The 22436-nt window shown below is 48.8% G+C and overlaps 1 protein-coding gene across 1 annotated transcript in view; it reads left to right on the top strand.

Moving 5' to 3' along the window:
* The window catches only part of HFM1 (helicase for meiosis 1), a 2166952-nt gene that overhangs the window by 808775 nt on the left and 1335741 nt on the right, over window positions 1-22436 (top strand). Inside the window, exon 11 of the mRNA XM_069233212.1 lies at window positions 14827-14921. Within this exon, the coding sequence (XP_069089313.1) occupies window positions 14827-14921 (95 nt within the window). The remainder of the gene's footprint in view (window positions 1-14826; window positions 14922-22436) is intronic.

Genomic DNA, 22436 nt, shown 5'->3' with positions numbered 1-22436 from the left:
CTGGGGTGGCGCCTATATATGACCGCAAAGTCATCACGGCGAACACGATGTCAACGACTCCCGCGGAGTCGACCGACGCCACCTGACGGCACGCAGAGGTACTGCTCAAAGAAAAATCTCTGGATCCAGACTGATGCCTGGGGAAATTCAAAGGTAAGGAATCTGCAACTAGAATATGTCTCTACCAGATATACAGTATGTCACGGTTTTCACTGGGCTTACCGTTGAAGTTGATGAGGGTTGGGGGACGACCCCGATTCCGGCAGGTTCTGCTCTGGCCGAGGTAGGGGCGACCCCTTCCGGTAACCACGGTGCTGTTTGACAATATCAAGCCACTACAGTCCGTGCCCTCCAGAAGGAGTCCCAGAGGAAAAACCCCAAAAGGGTAAAAAACCTCCAACAGGAACTCCCTGAAACAGAAGGAGGACACAAGGACGTTAGAAATGAAGATCCGAGAGTACATGAAAACTGGAGACGAAGACAGGTCAGGAATAACTGGATCCACAAGAGGAAACCAGCCGGAGCGTGACTACCACCAAAGGAGTGTTGCAACGCAATGAGCTAGAAGCTGAATTTCCCTTATATACCCCTAGACAGGGAAGTAGGAAACAGGAAGTAGAAACACCACCATCTTGGATTGGGGAAGAGAGTATAATAATGAATAAAGAACATGCGTCCAAACAAAGAGAAACAATGCACGCTGGGAAGAGAGGAAGTGAGCAGCATGCTGGGAAAGGGAAAAGGCATGCATAAAAACACCACCATGTGCAGGTATCCGGCTTTTGCCTGTTGTGACCGGTAAGTGGTGAAGAAGAAGGTTTCCTACATGCCAGAATGTTAAGCGCACTAAATGCGCTTTGCGCAACAGGTTCGAGACCCAACTCGGGGTCTCATCTCCTGCCGCGTCTGCCTTTGCGGCAGAAACGAAAGAAGGGGGCGCGGCACTCGTCCCCTGGCCGGAATCACGGCTTCCCCCACGGCCCGCCTGCAAACCGCGGCTTCCCCCGCGGCTTGCATGCAGGCCGCGGTGTTTACCAAATGCCACGACGCGGCGGCCCGTGCTTGCGGTCGCGGCTGCCGCGGCCGCCGCGGCGTGACAGTAGGTCCCCCCCCCCCGAAGCCCCAGGTCTGTGAGGGAAAAGCCAAAAAAAGCGACGGACCAAAAGAGGGGCATGAACCGAATGGGCATCCTCCCAGGAACAGTCACTCATAGGGTAGCCCTTCCAATGAATAAGGTATTGGAGGCGGCCATGGAAAAAGCGAGAGTCACAGATCTCCTGGACCTCGTACTCAGGCACATTATCAATCAACAGAGGGGGAGGACAGGAGAATTGTTTGCGAAAAGGATCAGGAAGGTAAGGTTTGAGTTGAGAGACATGGAATACAGGGTGGATCTTCCAAGTCTGGGGCAGACGAAGACGCACAGACACTGGGTTAATCTTTTTGAGAATCAGGTAGGGACCATAATAACGGGGATTACATTTGTTCTGAGTAAGACGGAGAGGCAGAAATCTAGAGGAAAGCCAAACTTTATCATGGACCTGATAGTGAGGAGCCTCACAACGTCTCTTATCAGCCATCATTTTCATGCGTGACTTAGTGGCCACAAGGTTTGAATGGATAACACGTTGGAACATAAGTGGAGATGGCAGGAAGATTGGAGGTATCTTTCAGGGGAGTCGGGAAGGCCCTAGGATGGAAACCGTAAGAGCCATAGAAAGGGGAGACTTTCGAGGCACTGTGTATGGAGTTGTGTATGGAGTTGTTGTAGGAGAATTCTGCAAGTGGTAAATAGGTAGACCAATTACTCTGCGTAGCATTGCAGAAACTACGTAAATATTGTTGGAGGCCTTGATTGAGTCGTTCCGTTTGTCCGTTAGTTTGAGGATGGAACCCTGATGATAAGGCCACTTTGATTCACAAGGTCTTACGGAATTGTCTCCAGAATCGGGAGATATATTGAGGACCCCTATCCGATATAATGACCTGAGGTAATCCATGAAGTCGAAAGATTTCTTGTGTAAAGACTTGGCTTAATCCTTTTGCTGTTGGTAACTTTCTTAAGGCCGTGAAGTGAGCCATTTTAGTGAAGGAGTCCACGGTTACCATAATCACATGATTTCCCATTGAAGAGGGTAAAGAGCACATGAAATCCGTGGAGATAGTGTGCCATGGACCTGGGGGAACTGGTAGTGGGCGAAGTAATCCTACTGGTTTAGTACGAGGTGTCTTGGCTTGAGCACATATAGGACAGGATGATACATAATCTTCAGTATCTGTCTTGAGAGTTGGCCACCAGAAGGAGCAAAGCAGAAGTTCTTGGGTGGCTTTCATTCCTCGATGACCTGCAATGGGGGAATCATGGCACATATGTAAGGCTTCAGTCTGTACTGGCTTAGTGGGTAAGAACAAGGCCTTATCATGATAATAATACCCTTGATCTAACTGAAGTTGCGGACGCAACTTTTTCAGCTCTGTATCTTCTAGACGGGCATATTCGGACTTGACTTGGTCTAAGAAAGTCTGTACTAAACCAATGATCTTGTTATTGTCAAATAGGTTCTGTACAGGAGAATCGTTACACTCAGGGTAATGTCGGGACAAAGCATCCGCCAGGATGTTCTGAGAACCAAGGATGCATGTGATATAAACGTCATATTGGCTGAAAAAGAAAGCCCATCGAGCTTGCCGGCTATTCTGACACTGAAAGTTTCTCAAGCATTGTAGATTTCTGTGGTCTGTCCGGGCTTCAGAGGGTTCTTTCGAGCCCATCAGAAAGTGTCTCCATTCGGTGCACGCGGTCTTTAAGGCAAGTAATTCACGTTCTAGCACGGAATAGTTCTGTTCTGAATCGGATAAAATGTATGACAGGTAGAATACAGGGTGCTCTAAATCATCATCGGCTTGTTTTTGCAATAAGGCAGCCCCAATGGCTCTTTCGGATGCGTCTGCGACAACAATTAATTGTTTGCTGGTGTCTGGGTGTCGTAGAATGGGAGCTTGAATAAAGGCATTCTTTAAGTCTTGAAAGGCTAACTCTGCGTCTTGTGTCCAACAACAGCCCTTCTTTAGATGGTCTTTTTTAAGGGTTTGAGTAATGTAGCTGGTTCTCTGGGCAAAGTCTGCTATAAATTGTCGATAACAATTGGCTAATCCCAAAAAACACTGAGTCTCCTTGATGGAAGAGGGAGATGGCCAATCCAATATAGCTTGCACCTTGTCTGAATCCATGGCGACCCCAGTTTGGTTAATGCAATAACCCAAGTATTTTACCTCTGTCTGATCAAACTCGCACTTTTCTGGTTTGCAGAATAAATGGTGTTGTCGGAGTCTCTCTAGAACTTGGCGAACATGCTTACAGTGTTCCTCTGGGTAGACAGAAAATATTAAAATGTCGTCGAGATAAACCACCACTGTTTGTTGCAGAAGATCGGAAAAAATAGAATCCATGAACCTTTGAAAAATGTTTACCAAATGCCGTGCCGTGGCGGCCCGTGCTTGCGGCCCCGGCCGCCGCCGCGTGACAATATATCATTACCGAAGGTATGTAACTTGCCCTTTATTTACTGTTATTTTACATAGCACTATTTGTTCACTGTGGTCTTTTTGTGATTGCCTTCTGGTATGCTACATTCAGATGTCACATTACATCCTTGTTCAGTAGTAAATTAATGCCCTTCACCACTGTGTCAAAGCCATCACCCATATACAAATCTACCCAGTCTTTCCTTGCATTTTCATTATGTTTCTAAACATGTTAAAACCCATAGCAAACAGTTTGGGAAACATTAAGGTAAGTAACCTTATGCTAGTTTAAACAAGTTGAACAAAAACGTCTGGCTCACCACAACCTCCAATGGACTTTCAACCTAAAAAAAATGTAATGAGGCAGAGCAGATGGTGGGCGACAAACTCACACCTAATGTCACGATGTTAGGTACCCACAACTTGTCTGTAGTCTCACAGCATTAGAGAGTATGTTCGGGACTCTACATTCATCTCAGAAGTGGGAGCCTGAACTATCAATCAAAGATAAAAAGAGGAGGATGAAAATGAGATCAAATGGGAGATCCACAGCAACTGATTCAAAGGGTTGTTGCTAAGAAATGGATAGATAAGGAAGAGAAGAACAGGGTGGGACAATTCCTAAAATCAGACAAGATAAGTTCATAAAGACTATCGGAAGGTACTGCGTTCCTGGGAAGTTGTCTCTGCAGACAGGAGAAAAACAGAAGAGGCACTGTCAAGTAGTTGAACAAGCAGCACCAACCAAATCTGGCAAACTCTTCTGGTGCAGTGGTCCGATTTTCATGCTTGTGAATGATGAGCGGGGCTAGACCACTTGCAAGGTTGTACAATACAATTGCCCACTCCCATGTCTTGAAATGGTTTTGCAATTGAGCAAAAGCCAAACCAGTGATCTGGCTTATCTTTAGGTGTCAAATACACTTAGAATCTTCAAAATATTTGGGACACAAATTGCACAAATAAAATGTAAGAACATGAGAAAGATTTTATATTGTAATTAGTTTTTCCTTAACATATGGTACTGTTTTCCTCTTTATATACAATTATACTGGGAAGCAGTTCCTTTCAATACCTAGAGATTAATGTCTACCATTTCCCCACTGGTTTCCAGGATAGAAATGTCGGCAAAACGTCACAGTCCCTCCGAGCCCAGTTTGCTTTTTGGCCTTCTCTTCTGTTTCTGTAGTGGGCCACATGGCACTAGTAAAGATGGTGTGCTACCTCGATTATTGTATTATTTGGCAGACCTTCTCCTGCTCATCCTTCATTCCTTCTTCAGACACCACACATATGAGATTTGGCCACAGGGGCGGCATCAGGTAGCTCTTTCCACTCTAAAGCTATCCGTGTCTCTGGGTGGCTTTGGACTTCCGGATTTTAAAAAAACTATTATTTTGCTGCACAGGTCCAACAGATGGCTCGCTGGCTGTCTGCCTGTCCGCTGCATAAAATGGGGTTTATCTGTAAAGACTTTAAGGAGAGCTTACTGCACTACTCATTGTTTCCTACTGACCATTCTACAGAACACCATCAGGGGTTATCATGCACAGCTTGGTAGAACCGTTAAACTCACTGACATGAAGAAACCCTGTGCTCCTGCACTACCGTTGCTAGGCCTTCCCACTCTAACAGGATGGCTGTGCTCAGAGCAACTCCATCAGTGGCATGCTGCAGTCGTCTTAAAATTGGGGGATTTGTTTTGGGATGGCGAGCTCCTAGATTTCCAAACCCTTGTGGCAGATTACCATCTTCACCCCAGTCAACTCCTTACACCATAAACAATCATTAAATACCCTATTTCATGTCTGCAACCTAGTACTACATGATGTGTGCCAGAAGCTCTACACTATAGGGACTGGTGGCAAACTGATAAGATGGGTGTACAGCCCTTTCCTGCAACATGGAGACGACTCCAGGGCTTCTCGTCATACTACCTGGGAGATTGATGTGGCCAAATCTGTGCAAGATACGGACTGGACTTAAACCTGGACTTTCCCCACAATGTATCCCATGGCTGCCACTTTAAGAACATTCATAGAGCTTCCTAGGGAATGCATACCGCCGGTGCTTGCCATTTCTTTGTGGGGTGTAACTCACATTTAGTTGCTTTCAATTTGCTGGCTTTATTTGTTTTAGGCTATCCAGCTTCAGCCCCTCCCTTCCCTTTCCCAAACCTTATTTACAGTATCCTTCCAAGTGCTCTCTTTCTGTAAATAGACCTTTAAATCTTGTTCTTATCTCATCACATTTGCTGTGCATTCAAAGAAAAAGGTCAAATGTCAGGTTCTGTCTTTGGTGGACTTTTCTTTTTCTGACTTCAAAGTGAGAGGATTTCTGTGACAATCTTGCTTGATTCTGGAGGTAGGAAAAAGCTTTTTCTATCACATGACAATATCTAAATAAACTGTGCAAGAATTTCAGAATATATCAGAATTAGGAATACAAATGAAGCATACTTTTGATAATTCTAAACTGTGCTGGAAACAAATACCTTAATATTATTTAAAAAAATCATATTAAAAATTAATTACACTAGGTGATGCAATTTCCACACATCATGGTCTGTGCACTATATAGTTTTATTTGAAAACCTGTATGCCTGTGCAAATGTAATGGTCATTTCATTCAAAAACGTGTTGTCTGTAATGGCAGGTTGCTACCACACCATGCATATGCCACTCCACTCTAATCTGCACCACTCCCCAGCATTGCACCCTACTATGCACTGCTCCACTTTACACCACTCCATACCACTGCGGTATGGGACAGTGCACTCTTCTCCACTCCACTCTATGCCACTGCACCCTATGCTACTTCACACTACGTCTCTCTACTCTACTCTGTACCACTATACTCTATGCCAATGCACTTTACGCATCTCAACACCACAGCGCTCTGCGGCTCTGCACGCTATACCACTCCAGTCTAGGCCACATCAATCTACTCCCCACAACTCCACTCTATGCCACTCTGCAACACTGCACTGTACGATACTGCTCTCTTTGCCAATGCACTCTATGCTAATGCGCTTTACTATGTAACAATAAACTCTATGCCCCTGCACTCTACATCAATACACTGTACATCACTCTAATCTACTCCGTACCACTGCACTCTATGCCATGGCACTCTACACCACTTTACTCTATGCTATCACACTCTATGTCACTCTACGCAACTGCACTCTCCCATGCACCACTCCACTATATGCCACTTCACTCTACTGTGAAACAATCTAATGTATGCCCACTGCACTCCGTGCCACTGCACTCTATGCCAATGCACTCTACCCTGCACCTCCCCACTCTATGCCACTGCACTCTACTCTGAAACAATCTACTGTACGCCACTGCACTCTATGCTACTCTGCCCCACATCACTCTAAACCACTGCACTCTACTTCAATGCAATCTATGCAAATGCACTCTAAACTACTGCACTCTACTCTGCACCACAGTACTCTACGCCACTGCTCTCCATGCCACTCTACTCTACTATACACCACTGCACTCTGAAACTCTACTCTGCAACACTGCACTCTCCGCCACTGTACTCTACACCGCACTACTGCATTCTGCACCAATACACTCTATGCCACGGCACTCTATGCCACTCTACTCTCCATAACTCCACTAAATATCACTGCACTCTACAGCACTATACTCTACTTTGCACTGCACCACTCTACACTACTGCATACTCTGCCACTCTATTGTATGCCGCTCTACTCCACTGCACTCTAGGCCACTCTACTCTGCCCCACCCCATCTATGCCACTGCACTCTAAACCACTGCACCCTACACCAATTCACGCTAAACAACTGTACTGTATGCCACTGCACTCTAATCTGCACCCCTGTACTCTATGGCACTGCTCTCTATGTCATTCTACTCCAATTTACACCACTGCACTGACACTCTACTCTGCAACATTGCACTCTCCCCTACTGTATTCTTCACCTCTCTACTCTGTACTAATTTCAATTCAATTCAATTAGCTTTTGTAAAGCGCAACTACTCACCCGTAAGGGTCTCAAGGCATTGTGGGGTTTTGGTACTCTGAGATTCAGTTGAAGAGTTAGGTCTTAAGGTCCTTCCTGAATTGAGGTAGCAATGGTGACTGCCTGAGGTGAAGAGGCAGGGTGTTCTAACTCTTTGCCGCAAGATAGGCGAAGGATCTTCCTCCAGCTAGGGTCTTCTGTATGTGGGGTATGGTGGCCAGTACTTGTTGAACCTACTGCATTCTATATGCCACTCTATACTACTCCACAGCATACCACTCCTAAATACGACACTCTCTACCACTCCACTTCACAACACTCTACTCCACTCTTTGTCATTCCACTCTGTGACACTCCGCTCCACTCTCCTCTATGCCATTAACTTTTAGCCGTGCTAAACAGCAGCCACTCTGGTGTATTACATGGCTAAAACACATTGGCAAAGCCAATAACTCTTGCGTAGAAGAGACCTTTTGTCTCTGCCAATTTATTTTTGTCCTCATTCACCTCAGACTCCAAGCCATCTCTGTACCTTATCCTTTCGCACCATCTTGTATGTGGAGGTGACCGATATCAGGGAGGCAGAGTCTTTCTCACTTAGCCCTCTTAGGGGAGCTGCACAGCCACCATGGCTGGATAGTAGAATGGTGTGTAATCATTGAACTAAATATAGTGCCCAAACCTAGTTACTACCGGTACCCCTAGTTTCCCCTCCATTCAACAAGTGGTGATAACAGTTTTTCCTTTTTTTTTGGAAACTCCCACAGCCATATCCATTTTTGAAGTTTGGAAAAGAGCAATGAGCCAATCGGTATGCATGGGGGGTGTCTCTGCCACCCATTTTCGGCAAATTTCCATTCTAGCCAGAAGAACAGACTAGAAGAGGAAGCTCTTCACATCTCTACTACTCTCTCCAGATTCCTCAAATGACCCAAAAATAATCAAAGGAAGGCTTACCATAATGTCTCATCTCAATATACTCAAAACAGTTTTACACATCTTTCCCAGAATGGATAAATTGCTGGACACTCCATGAACATGTGAATGTCTGTTGCACTCTGCATACCGCATTTAGCGCATTAAACCACTCCCCCTTTCATCATTTTCCAATGCTTATATGGGGACAGATAGGCTCTATGTATGGAAAAGAGATGATTTCTCCTTAATGGGGGAGGTTTCACTACATCAAACAAAGTACACATTGATACTTGCCACCATTCTTGCATCTGCTCCTGAGGCATGCTTTCTCACCTAAGAACTTCTGCCAACATAAAGTCACCGTCCAATACATCTAAGATTTCCCAGTACCAGACCGATACCTTCTTTGAGCTAGAGGATTCTCCGAGTAATTTATCTTCCAGATGATTAATTGATCCCAGATTCACACAAATACCGTGACTAACCTTTCAACTGATTGTACATCAATATAGCTAGATTCCCCAATGTTACTTCCGTTAGCTCTTTCCAAGAAAGTAGGGATCAATCCATAAAGAGATCCCCCCCAGTACTCTATACCTGCCTTCCTAATCGGCACTGCTAATACATGGTCAAAACACTTGGGAGTGCCTGGAGATTCCCAAATGGGGGCACTGTGACTGCAAAAATCAACTTTCACTTCTTGTCTTAACTTATACCAAGACTTTTGACAGATCTTGTAATACTTAAAATTTTACCTTTTTGAAAAAATTTGGATCTCAAAACTTGTATAAGAAATGCTTTGCTGCCCCTTTTACAGTGACTACCATAGCCTTAAACATGCCTAGGGTAGTGAAGAGCATCCTAGAGTTTTTAAGGTGGAATGCCCATGGATAATATTGTAGATCTCTCTTCTTCTGCCAACTTTTTTCCATTAAATCCTGAGACCTTTATACGCCCATATAAATACATTTTTAGCTTGTTGAAATTTATCTAGATATACTTTATTCATTTGCAGTGGCATAGAGTTATATAAAAAGCTCAGTTTAGGCAGGATCGCTATTTTTACTACACTGACTCTTTCCAATATTGTCAGGGGAAGATGCACCCGCCTTGGCATTAACTTGCTGCATTCTCCCGGAACATTTTTTAAAATTCACCACTGAGATCTGTTCAATATCCTGCACAATCGGTAGACCTAGATATCTCATTTCTTTTTTTCTGGCAGTGGTGCCTCTTCTGATTCCAAGCCATTATCTCTGTTTTCCTGGCATTAACATGATATCCAGAAATTTAAAAAAAAATCTCTGCAATGCCCAGTCCCGCAGGGAGAGCTGTTGATAGGTCAGAAGTGTACACCAAAAGATCATCTGCTTAGAAGCTGTTTTTTTTTTCCAAGTGTAGCCCGTTTTCCTTAAAGGAAAACGAGCTGCACTTAGAAAATAAAAACGAAACCTTTAGTTTCTGATTTTTTCAGGGCAGGTAGCAGGTATTTTTGGGTCCACTCACAAAGGGAACCCCTTCCAGTTTGCGAGTGGGTTACCATCCACTTCAAGTGGATGGTAACTGCGACTCCATTTGCGACCGCGTACGCGGTCGCAAATGGAATTGCATACCACTGCGAGTCGCAAATAGGAAGGGAACACCCCTTCCTATTTGCGAGTCGGAAATGCATTTTGCAAGTCGGTTCCGACTCGCAAAATACATTTCTGCATAGCAAACACACGTTTGCGACTCGCAAACGGCGATTTTCGCCATTTGCGACTCGCAAACTGTTTGCTACATCTGGCCCTTAAGGATTATGTTCAGGTAGTCCCAGTTGACTCTGTCAAAGGCCTTTATTGCATCCAAAGTTATAACAGGTAAAGGGGCATCATACATTGTGGCCAAATCTATCACCCCAATGAAGTTGAAGGTTAATTCATGTAACAAACTACTTCTAATTAACCCTTTCTGGTCTGGAAGTATAAAACCATTCACCAATTCACTTAACCTGTCCGCCAATATTTTAGCGAATAACTTATTGTCACTATTTAGCAACAATATTGGCCTATATGATTCACACTGAGTCAGACTATTTCCTAGCTTCAGAATCAGTGAGATAATTGCCTCATTCCAGGAAATTGCACTCCTTCCTCAAAGATCACTGAAAACAATTCTGAAATGACAGGTACTATAGACTCCCATAGAGCTTTATAAAGTTCCACAGGGATGCTGTCCGGTCCTGCTGCTTTCCTTCTATTACTTTCTTTTCAAAACTGCTCTTATCACATCCTGAGAAATAGGTTTATTCAAAGAGGCCTGCTCCTCCTGTGTAAGACTAGGCGGGGTGTCTATCCGCACCAGCTCTCTGCCTCCACAGATCATACAGCCAGAGTTTCCTCATCATCACCTTGAGATATTGCTGTGATTTCGGAGTGCCTATCGATCTCCATTTCATTGATCTATCTAATTTATCATCCAGAACCACATTAAAATCACCAGCCATTATGACTGGATCAGGAAAATCCAATAGATGACAAAATAACGTACTGAGTAGCTCTATATCATCACAATTTAGACCGTAAAACCCTACCAATGTGAGTCTCCTACCACATACCTGTACTTTGGCTATAATCCACCTTCTTGATTTATCTGATACCACCTCCAAAACCACTACATTGACCTGTTGTTTGATCAAAATCGCAACCCCCTTAATAATAAAGTTATGCTGCGTGCAGACAAATAATTGAATCAATTTTTAGGTCTTAAGTAGTTCTGTACATTCCGCTCTAGTTAAGTGAGTTTCTTGCAGGATTAGTATATAAGCTGGAGAGTCCCTCAGATACTGCAAAATCTTACCACTTCTCCCTTTGGTTCGCAGACCGTTAACGTTCAAAGTCATAATTTGAATTAATCTATTACTGTCTCCCTGGCCTCCACCAATATTATCCGTGTATTAAACTTAGCAAATAATGAACTGAGGTGTATGAGGTTTTTTCTTTGTTTTCCAACATGCTCCCCACCGTGTGCCCCTATCTCCACCCATTCATGCCCTCCCTAACCCTTTGAGAACACCCCTCCTTGTGGACTGGTGTTAGTCCAATTTTAGAGCGCATATGGGTTTCCCGGCCATACCCATCATTACATAAGCTAGCCCTTCATTTATTGACACTCCCACACGTAATAACCTCCAACATCTCATCCGCTGCCGTATAGTCTCTATTATTATCCATCTTGCTATTATGCATTACTCGAAGAGAGGCCGTAAATTTAAGTTTGGCCAGCGCGCCTAATTTTTTTAATCCTTCCAGCTGCCTCCCCAACTCCCATTGTTTAATTATGGTTGCCCTAGACAGATCCAACTTAATCTCGAAAGAGAAATCCTCTCCTTTAAGTGTTTACATTTTTAGCGCCTTTGTCAATATCTTCTGTTTTAAAACATATGTTTGGAAATTTAGCAAGATTTTTTGTGGCTTTTTATTGTTGGGGTTTCTCCTGAACAGGTTTCTATGGATCCTCTGGATATCATTTGCAATCTCTTCCTTACTTTCCTCCAATGAGACTGCTGTCTTGATGAGAGAGTCTATATATGTTTTAAGGTCATCTCCTTCCGCTCCCTCTGGTACATTTAAAACTCTCAAATTATTCTTTCTGGAGCTATTTTTCAACTGTTCCAGTTTATTTTGTAGATCCTGCTCATTCCCTTTTAGCAACTGAATTTCTTCCTTATTCTTCCTCAATTCCTCCTTCATAGCACCAACTGACTTTTCAAGAGTCTGAGTTCTAATCATCAAGAGGTTGAATTTCTTTTCCAGGACCTCACAAGCTTCCCTTATCTTCCCTTGGTTCGTCTCAGAGACCGCAAATCCCCTTTTGATGTCGTCCGAGAGAGATAAGATCATAGTCTCCAAAGAGACACTTAAGGCAGGAGTAGGGTGAGCCACACTGTTTGTCAATTCTGTGACTTGATAGGGCCCGATACTGCTGATACCACTGGGACGGCCCCGATAGGGGAACTACCACGCCCCTGCTCAATTGAGCAGCAGCTGTCACACTACTGTCCCCACTTAATAACTCGGAGTTAAGGCCATGTGCAAGCTTTCCCTTGTTTCACTCCCCCCTATTTCCTTATCATCCTCCATGTCTTGTGGAAAAGGGGCCCTCTCATTTGGTTCTTGCTACATTAAACTGGGGGCGCCAGAATTCATCACTGTTGGTAATGCCTTAAAAGATGTCCTCAATGAGGGGGTAATTTTACTTATTTTAATGAGTTTACTCTTGTACCCCACTTCACCTCTAGCCAGAAACTGTCTTGTTTGTCGTGCTTGCCCCTTATTGCTTCTCAGGGTATGTTCCCTCATTAAACCTGTTCTTTCCAGTGCCTTAGGGTTAGCGTGACAGCCTACCTTTTTCTGTCATCCCCCTTCCCCTATTCCAGGAGCCCGAGCTACATCTTACACCTCTTGCCGCCATACAGCTCCTCCGACAGCCCCTGCCTCTTAGCCAGATTTTCCAGCTTCTCCAGTCTCCACCACCACGGTCTTCCTGCTTGTGCTGACTCTTCCTCTGTTCTCCTGGAGGGGAACATGTGCTGCCGCTCTGTGGCTTCTACAAAGCTCCAGGGTGGCTCGGAACCAGCTTGTGGCCCCATTGGAGCCTCTCAAATTGACCCCCCCAAAGAGTGCCAGCACATCGACTCAGCACCTAGGACGGGCGTGCTGCTGCCTCGTTGTCTTTGCCAATGGTTGTTAGTACTATGAAGTGTGGTGGTCCCTGAAAGCACTGTGAATGTGTAAGTCCTTATTTTAAACATGCATTACACACAGCATAATATAGCCTGCTACAAAATGTGCAAATACATTTAGGTCATATAAAAACAGTCCTTCTAAAATACAGACTCCAAAAATATACAGATTATACCTAGTGAAAACATGTGTTATAACTATCCATTAAAACCACACACCCCACAGCTCAGTTTGGAACACCCTTACAGGACCCTTCTAAAAGAAAACATCTTTGCCATCAGAAAGCTTCAAGTGACTCCTTTGATCAAAGTCAATACAGGTTTCCAAGCCCTTTTACATTTGCAGATTTACCAGCTGTGCACATTTTCGTTTCTTTTGGGAAAAGACACTCTGGCAACAAGGCCTGCTTCTTATATGTCTGCCCTCTCCCTAAGGATCACAGCACGCAAGACTACCTACCTTAAAATCCAGCTGGGGAAAGTAAATTGTCCTAATTACATTTGTCCTTTAGCTGAAACGCTAAAATTACAGACAAACGCTGTCCGTTAAGCCTTTCATCGCGGACAACGGATGGTAGGGCTTAATTAGGGGCAGTCTCTGAAAATTAAGGATGGGTGGTCACCCTATGTGGGGTTTCTGTAGGGAACCGGTGAGTCTGATCTTGCTTGCATCATTCTCATATTCGGTGGAGATGGTGAAACGTAACAGCCAGAGCTGCCGATTTTGGAGATGGGACGCCAGGTTTGAGTCTCCACATAGGCTCAACATCCTGTGATTTGGGGCAAATCATACAATTACTCCGGGCCTAAAAATGAATTTATCCTTGTGTAACGTAACTGGCTCTCATGTAGAGTGTTCCAATTCCTTCCTGTCTAGTTTGTGACATACAAAACTGCAAAATAAAATAAAAATCTCTGGAAAGGAAAGAGCAGCTCTTTCTCCCATATCTCTCTTCTCAAAAACTGCAGAGCCCAATCACGGCTTGTGCTGATCAATAGGAAGAAACAACCAGGGGTGGGCTCAAGGCCCTCCTCATCTAATTCCAGACATGGTTGTAGTAATAGTCATTCGACCAATCACAGGCCACCAAATATTTCAACCAGCAATTACATCTGTTTCATATTTACTGATTGGCTGTGGCAACACGGTTGGGTAGCTTTGTCTCACTTTACCATATTTTATCACAATTTCCTTTGAACAAAACAAGACATTAAAACGTCTTGCCCTTGCAAGAAATCAGTTTGTCTCTGGCAGCGGGCGATAAGAATTCACCCCCCTATTCTAGATAGAAAAACAAACATTCAAACGGAATGTGTAACTGAGTGCATAATAAGATGCCCATCTACGGTCCTGTCTTTGGTCATAGGCAGAGCATTAATGGAGCTTCTTATAGATATACTGCTAACAATTGTGCCAACGTTTATTAATGTCCTTTGTTTGAAAACCGTTGACAACTGTAGACCCCCCAGAGGTCATAGAAATGGTGCTCAGTGGGGGGAAGCCTTGCAAGACGTGTTTGATGCTCATCAATGCGTATCTTGGTAAAGTGTAATAAAGAAGTACCGTATTTTAGGTTTATTTCAAACATATAGGCAAATTCTGCACTGCGATTTATTCGATTTCCTAATCTAGTCTGTAAATTAATTTATTTTCAGTTTGACACTACAGCTACTGCAGTCATCATGACAAGGTTAAGTACAAGAGAAAAATATTTAAACATACTGAATGGTGCGGATACAATAGAAAGCAGGTAAGCAAGAACAGTATTACAATGTAATTTCTTTGTAACTTTTTCCCTGTGGCTTTGAGATGTTACTGTCGGTGATGACCATAGACTTCCCTGTTATTTGCTAACACTTGAATTCTGATGATGAATTTGTGTAGGTATTTATTTGTTTGTTTGCTTACTCATTTGTTTATGTGTTTATTTATTGTTTTAAATAACGCAGACTACAATATTCTAAGTGTCAGTTCTCTCTGCATGGCATAGATAGGATTTACAGGCTCAGAAGAGGTTCAAATTTAAAAACTAAAATTTCACACACAAAGGGTTACGAGAAGGAATGAGTGGAGCATTTTCAATCACTGTATTCACAGCATTAGATGTAACAATTACAAAAATGCTGTAGAGGACGTTTACAAAATTAAGATTGGAGGAAACATTGTGCTGAAAAAAGTTGAAGAGTGACATTAACACAACTCTGAATAGTCAAAAAGTTTACATAGAGTCGGCCATATAATATTGCTAATTGCTAAACTGATAACAGATTACACTCAGAACTTGTGACATAGGGCCAGATGTAGGAAACGTCAGATGTAGGAAATTCGCAGTTTGCGCCATGCAAAACGCGAATCGCGATGCACATTCCCATTTTGCGAGTCGGTACTGACTCGCAAAATGGGAATGCGACTCGCAAATAGGAAGGGGTGTTTCCCTTCCTATTTGCGATTCGCCCCGCAATCCAGAATTGCTTTGTGACCGCGAACGCGGTCGCAAAGCAATTCGCAGTTAGCACCCATGTGAAGTTAGTGCTAACTCATTCTCAAAAGGAAAGGGGTCCCCATGGGACCCCTTCCCTTTTGTGAATGGCTCTCAAAATATTTTTTCAGAGCAGGCAGTGGTCCTATGGACCTCTGCCTACTCAGAAAAAATTAAACCAAATGGTTTCATTTTCCCGAGTGTATTGCAACTCGTTTTCCTTTTACGAAAATGGGCTGCACTACAAAAAAAAAAAAAAAAAAAATGCTTTATTAAAAAAGCAGTCACAGACATGGTGGTCTGCTGTCTCCAGCAGGCCACCATCCCTGTGAGTGCAGGGAATCGCAAGGGGGTCGCAAATTGCGACCCACCTCATTAATATTAATGAGGTGGGTCTTTGCGTCCCCCTAGAGATTCGCAGATGGTGTCAGGGACACCATCCTGCATATGGGATTACGACTCACAAATTGCGAGTCGCAATCCCGTATTTACCTACATCTGGCCCATAGAGTGCAACTTCAGTGAACGTGAGACACAGCAGTGTGCACCCTTGAAGTAAAAGCAAGGTTTTATGCAGTTCTGTTTATGAGAGTAGCACAGTAAAAGGAAGTCCTGAGTATGTTCCCTCGTAATTTGAAGGGTCCAAAAAAAAACAAATTCACAGGAGACAAAATAAGTGAGGGTGTGACTCCGTCAGTAAATCTAATTGTCTAGGCCCTTAAAGCACATCATCGCCCTATTTTCTACGCCAACAAAATACTTTAGGCTCAGAACTCCTCTCCCCAACTCTTCTGCATCCTCAAGTCCCTCTCCTCACTGTCTCAAGTTTCAGCTTCCAGTGCGCCTTCTGACAACAAAGTGGCAACTATTCATGCCTCCTTTCCACTGCACTCCAGAGCCGCCGTGGCCGCTGCATAACTGAATGTGAGGGGCTTGGGGGGGAGGTTGCAGGGGAGTGCTAGTGGGGAGAATGGTGACCAGGTAAAAATTAAAAAAATATATATAACTCACAGCATTCACTAATGGAACACCAGCACAGGCTCCCCCGCAATCCTGGCTGTGAGTTCATGTGAAACTTAGCATGAAAGCAGCACCAGGATTGATCTGAGCAGCTCGGACTGCCGCTCAGACACAGCCCTGGGTTCTGTGCATTTTCTCCAGCCCGGCTGTTAAACACAGCTGTGCTGGAGAAACCTAAGTGCGTATGTGTGATTGGCCAGCCTCAGACGGCCGGCCAAACACTCTCCTCCGCTCCACCCTCCCACCTCCCAGAGCCTAGTCCCGCCTCTTCCTGCACTGCTGGCTGTGCCAGAAGCAGAAAAATAAAACAGTAGTCAATTATCGTTTTATTTTTCTGGTTCTCTTCCAGGGGATCCTCATCAATAGTCATAAACATTGAATATTCCCGCCCCAGTGCGGGGACCACGGAGCATATATAAAATACACATATATAAAGTATGAAATATGCACGAAAAATATATATATCATTTTTAGTAGACAAATTTTCATACTAAATTCATATATACGTGTGTAAAACAGCAATGCAGACTATAATCATAAACAGGCTAAAATGCTTTATTTCTATGGAGTTTTTTTTTTTTTTTAAACAGTCCTTTTCAAGATTACAATAAGAGAAAAAATATATTCCCAAGCCCCCTAACTGTCACGTACTGCGCTGGACTTCTCACCTCTGGATTTCAGATTGGCGAATACACCAAGGGGGTGATTCTAACCCTGGCGGTCGGTGATAAAGCGGCGGCCAACCCGCCAACAGGCCGGCGGTCGAAAAAATGGAATTCTGACCCTGGCGGGAACCGCCAACACAGCCCGCCACATTAACACTCCGACCGCCGCGGCGGTGCAGACAAACAGCGTGGCGGTCACCGCCAACAGGCAGGCGGCAGACAATGTACCGCCCACAGTATCACAACTCACCAATCCGCCACCTTTTCCGGGGCGGGAGCCCCGCCGATAAAAACACGGCGGAAACAGACTACGAACGGGAAAACGCGCACCAAAACACACTCCACGAGGAAGGAGGACAGCATGGAACCCGAATTAAACATCCTACCTGCTCTCGTCTACCTTCTCATCTACCACGAGTACGAACTCCGGCGCAGACGACAACGGTGAGTACTGCACCTACGACACACGGGAGGGGGGAGGAGTGAAGCTTACGGCACACACATATGCGACCCCCAAACTATGTACACACTAATGCAGAGCAACAATGCACAGTGACACCACCCAAACCCCCCTTAAAAATGCAAAGACAGAAATAAATTGGGACGAAAATTTTATATAAAAAATAGACTCTGATATGGAGCGGTCAACTATGCAAAATATCCATAACAAAATGATACTATATACACTGCCATGGAGAACCGAGGCAATTAGTCCTGTACATGAAAGTTAAATGGAACAGTCCGTGGGCTACAGTGTAGCGACACAAGGGCAAAGCCCACACAGGAGACCTGAGTCCTTTGGAGAGAACACTGCAGGGGCATCTGATGAAAAATACTACAGGCACCTCAGGGGGAAGGGAAGGGGGAGGCACCACAGCCACATGAGTCCACGACACCAGATCCACGAAGGGGCCACCATGCCCATTGATGTATCCTGGGGAGTGCAAAGCCACAGTCTCTCAAGTCTCTACAGTGGGTGGGTTGCCCACTTTACCATCCTGGGGAGTGCAAAGCCACAGTCTCTCAAGTCTCTACAGTGGGTGGGTTGCCCACTGTACCATCCTGGGGAGTGCAAAGCCAAAGTCTCACAAGTCTCTAAAGTGGGTGGCTTGCCCACTTCACCATCCTGGGGAGTGCAAAGCCACAGTCTCTCAAGTCTCTACAGTGGGTGGGTTGCCCACTGTACCATCCTGGGGAGTGCAAAGCCACAGTCTCTCAAGTCTCTACAGTGGGTGGGTTGCCCACTGTACCATCCTGGGGAGTGCAAAGCCACAGTCTCACAAGTCTCTACAGTGGGTGGGTTGCCCACTTCACCATCCTGGGGAGTGCAAAGCCACAGTCTCTCAAGTCTCTACAGTGGGTGGCTTGCCCACTGTACCATCCTGGGGAGTGCAAAGCCACAGTCCATCTGGTGGATGACAGTCTCCACTGCTCAAGGAGGAGGCATGGTGGGCACAGTGAACCATAAACAGTGCTTGACAGGAAGGGCCCAGCGGAGCGGTGCTTGAGACGGCGGTGCCCAGCGGAGCGGTGCTTGAGACGGCGGGGCCCAGCGGAGCGGTGCTTGACAGGAAGGGCCCAGCGGAGCGGTGCTTGAGACGGCGGTGCCCAGCGGAGCGGTGCTTGAGACGGCGGGGCCAGCGGAGCGGTGCTTGACAGGAAGGGCCCAGCGGAGCGGTGCTTGAGACGGCGGGGCCCAGCGGAGCGGTGCTTGACAGGAAGGGCCCAGCGGAGTGGTGCTTGAGACGGCGGGGCCCAGCGGAGCGGTGCTTGAGATGAAGGGCCCAGCGGAGCGGTGCTTGAGACGGCGGGGCCCAGCGGAGCGGTGCTTGACAGGAAGGGCCCAGCCGAGCGGTGCTTGAAACGGCGGGGCCCAGCGGAGCGGTGCTTGAGACGGCGGGGCCCAGCGGAGCGGTGCTTGACAGGAAGGGCCCAGCGGAGTGGTGCTTGAGACGGCGGGGCCCAGCGGGGCGGTGCTTGAGACGGCGGGGCCCAGCGGAGCGGTGCTTGACAGGAAGGGCCCAGCGGAGCGGTGCTTGAGACGGCGGTGCCCAGCGGAGCGGTGCTTGAGATGAAGGGCCCAGCGGAGCGGTGCTTGAGACAGCGGGGCCCAGCGGAGCGGTGCTTGAGATGAAGGGCCCAGCGGAGCGGTGCTTGAGACGGCGGGCCCAGCGGAGCGCTGCTTGAGACGGCGGGGCCCAGCGGAGCGGTGCTTGAGAGGAAGGGCCCAGCGGAGCGGTGCTTGAGACGGCGGGGCCCAGCGGAGCGGTGCTTGACAGGAAGGGCCCAGCGGAGCGGTGCTTGAGACGGCGGTGCCCAGCGGAGCGGTGCTTGAGACGGGGGGGCCCAGCGGAGCGGTGCTTAAGATGAAGGGCCCAGCGGAGCGGTGCTTGAGACGGCGGGGCCCAGCGGAGCGGTGCTTGAGATGAAGGGCCCAGCGGAGCGGTGCTTGAGACGGCGGGGCCCAGCGGAGCGGTGCTTGAGACGGCGGGGCCCAGCGGAGCGGTGCTTGAGAGGAAGGGCCCAGCGGAGCGGTGCTTGAGACGGCGGGGCCCAGCGGAGAGGTGCTTGACAGGAAGGGCCCAGCGGAGCGGTGCTTGAGACGGCGGTGCCCAGCGGAGCGATGCTTGAGATGAAGGGCCCAGCGGAGCGGTGCTTGAGACGGTGGGGCCCAGCGGAGCGGTGCTTGAGATGAAGGGCCCAGCGGAGCGGTGCTTGAGACGGCGGGGCCCAGCGGAGCGGTGCTTGACAGGAAAGGCCCAGCGGAGCGGTACTTGAGACGGCGGGGCCCAGCGGAGCGGTGCTTGAGACGGCGGGGTCCAGCGGAGCGGTGCTTGACAGGAAGGGCCCAGCGGAGCGGTGCTTGAGACGGCGGGCCCAGCGGAGCGGTGCTTGAGACGGCAGGGCCCAGCGGAGCGGTGCTTGACAGGAAGGGCCCAGCGGAGCAGTGCTTGAGACGGCGGTGCCCAGCGGAGCGGTGCTTGAGATGAAGGGCCCAGCGGAGCGGTGCTTGAGACGGCGGGGCCCAGCGGAGCGGTGCTTGAGATGAAGGGCCCAGCGGAGTGGTGCTTGAGACGGCGGGGCCCAGCGGAGCGGTGCTTGAGACGGCGGGGCCCAGCGGAGCGGTGCTGGAGACGGCGGGGCCCAGCGGAGCGGTGCTTGAGAGGAAGGGCCCAGCGGAGCGGTGCTTGAGACGGCGGGGCCCAGCGGAGCGGTGCTTGACAGGAAGGGCCCAGCGTAGCGGTGCTTGAGACGGCGGTGCCCAGCGGAGCGGTGCTTGAGATGAAGGGCCCAGCGGAGCGGTGCTTGAGATGAAGGGCCCAGCGGAGCGGTGCTTGACAGCAAGGGCCCAGCGGAGCGGTGCTTGAGACGGCGGGGCCCAGCGGAGCGGTGCTTGAGACGGCGGGGCCCAGCGGAGCAGTGCTTGAGAGGAAGGGCCCAGCGGAGCGGTGCTTGAGACGGCGGGGCCCAGCGGAGCGGTGCTTGACAGGAAGGGCCCAGCGGAGCGGTGCTTGAGACGGCGGTGCCCAGCGGAGCGGTGCTAGAGATGAAGGGCCCAGCGGAGCGGTGCTTGAGACGGTGGGGCCCAGCGGAGCAGTGCTTGAGATGAAGGGCCCAGCGGAGCGGTGCTTGAGACGGCAGGGCCCAGTGGAGCGGTGCTTGACAGGAAGGGCCCAGCGGAGCGGTGCTTGAGACGGCGGGGCCCAGCGGAGCGGTGCTTGAGACGGCGGGGCCCAGCGGAGCGGTGCTTGACAGGAAGGGCCCAGCGGAGCGGTGCTTGACAGGAAGGGCCCAGCGGAGCGGTGCTTGAGATGAAGGGCCCAGCGGAGCGGTGCTTGAGACTGCGGGGCCCAGCGGAGCGGTGCTTGAGACGGCGGGGCCCAGCGGAGCGGTGCTTGAGATGGCGGGGCCCAGCGGAGCGGTGCTTGACAGGAAGGGCCCAGCGGAGCGGTGCTTGAGACGGCGGTGCCCAGCGGAGCGTTACTTGAGATGAAGGGCCCAGCGGAGCGGTGCTTGAGACGGCGGGGCCCAGCGGAGCGGTGCTTGAGATGAAGGGCCCAGCGGAGCGGTGCTTGAGACGGCGGGGCCCAGCGGAGCGGTGCTTGACAGGAAGGGCCCAGCGGAGCGGTGCTTGAGACGGCGGGGCCCAGCAGAGCGGTCCTCTTCTGCACGGCGGGCCCTGTTCAGCGGTGCTCTTCTGCACGGCGGGCCCTGTTCAGCGGTGCTCTTCTGCACGGCGGGCCCTGTTCAGCGGTGCCTATCTTCACGGCGGGGCCCAGCGGAGCGGTCCTCTTCTGCACGGCGGGCCCTGTTCAGCGGTGCTCTTCTGCACGGCGGGCCCTGTTCAGCGGTGCCTATCTTCACGGCGGGCCCTGTTCAGCGGTGCCTATCTTCACGGCGGGGCCCAGCGGAGCGGTCCTCTTCTGCACGGCAGGCCCTGTTCAGCGGTGCTCTTCTGCACGGCGGGCCCTGTTCAGCGGTGCTCTTCTGCACGGCGGGCCCTGTTTAGCGGTGCCTATCTTCACGGCGGGCCCTGTTCAGCGGTGCCTATCTTCACGGCGGGGCCCAGCGGAGCGGTCCTTTTCTGCACGGCGGGCCCTGTTCAGCCGTGCTCTTCTGCACGGTGGGCCCTGTTCAGTGGTGCTCTTCTGCACGGCGGGCCCTGTTCAGCGGTGCTCTTCTGCACGGCGGGCCCTGTTCAGCGGTGCTCTTCTGCACGGCGGGCCCTGTTCAGCGGTGCACATCCAGTAGGTCAAGGGAGCCAGACCTGGCCTGGACTCCCTGCTCAGTCGCCCTCCGACCGTGATGCTTCTGGACCCTTCGGGGACGGAGTCCTGGGCCCTTTGGTGTCCTCCTTTCCAGCTGGGATGTGGCATGTGGGGCCCACCTGCTCCGCGCTCCTGCTGCCTGACTTCTCCGCCCTGCTGCCCTTACGCTCCTTAGATGGGGCTCTCGGGCCCTTGCCTCCCCTAGATGATGTGGCTGGTGAAGTGGGCGAACTTTGCTCCTTGGGGGCAGCCGTGTCAGTCCTCGCACGGCGGCCCTTGTGTTTCCTGGTCCTCTTGCCGGGGGGGGGGCTGGATGTGTCCTTGCTGCTTAT

Source organism: Pleurodeles waltl, chromosome 4_2, assembly GCF_031143425.1.
Source record: "Pleurodeles waltl isolate 20211129_DDA chromosome 4_2, aPleWal1.hap1.20221129, whole genome shotgun sequence".
Classification (NCBI taxonomy): Eukaryota; Metazoa; Chordata; class Amphibia; order Caudata; family Salamandridae; genus Pleurodeles; species Pleurodeles waltl.
This window is presented reverse-complemented; position numbering and strand designations above follow the sequence as displayed.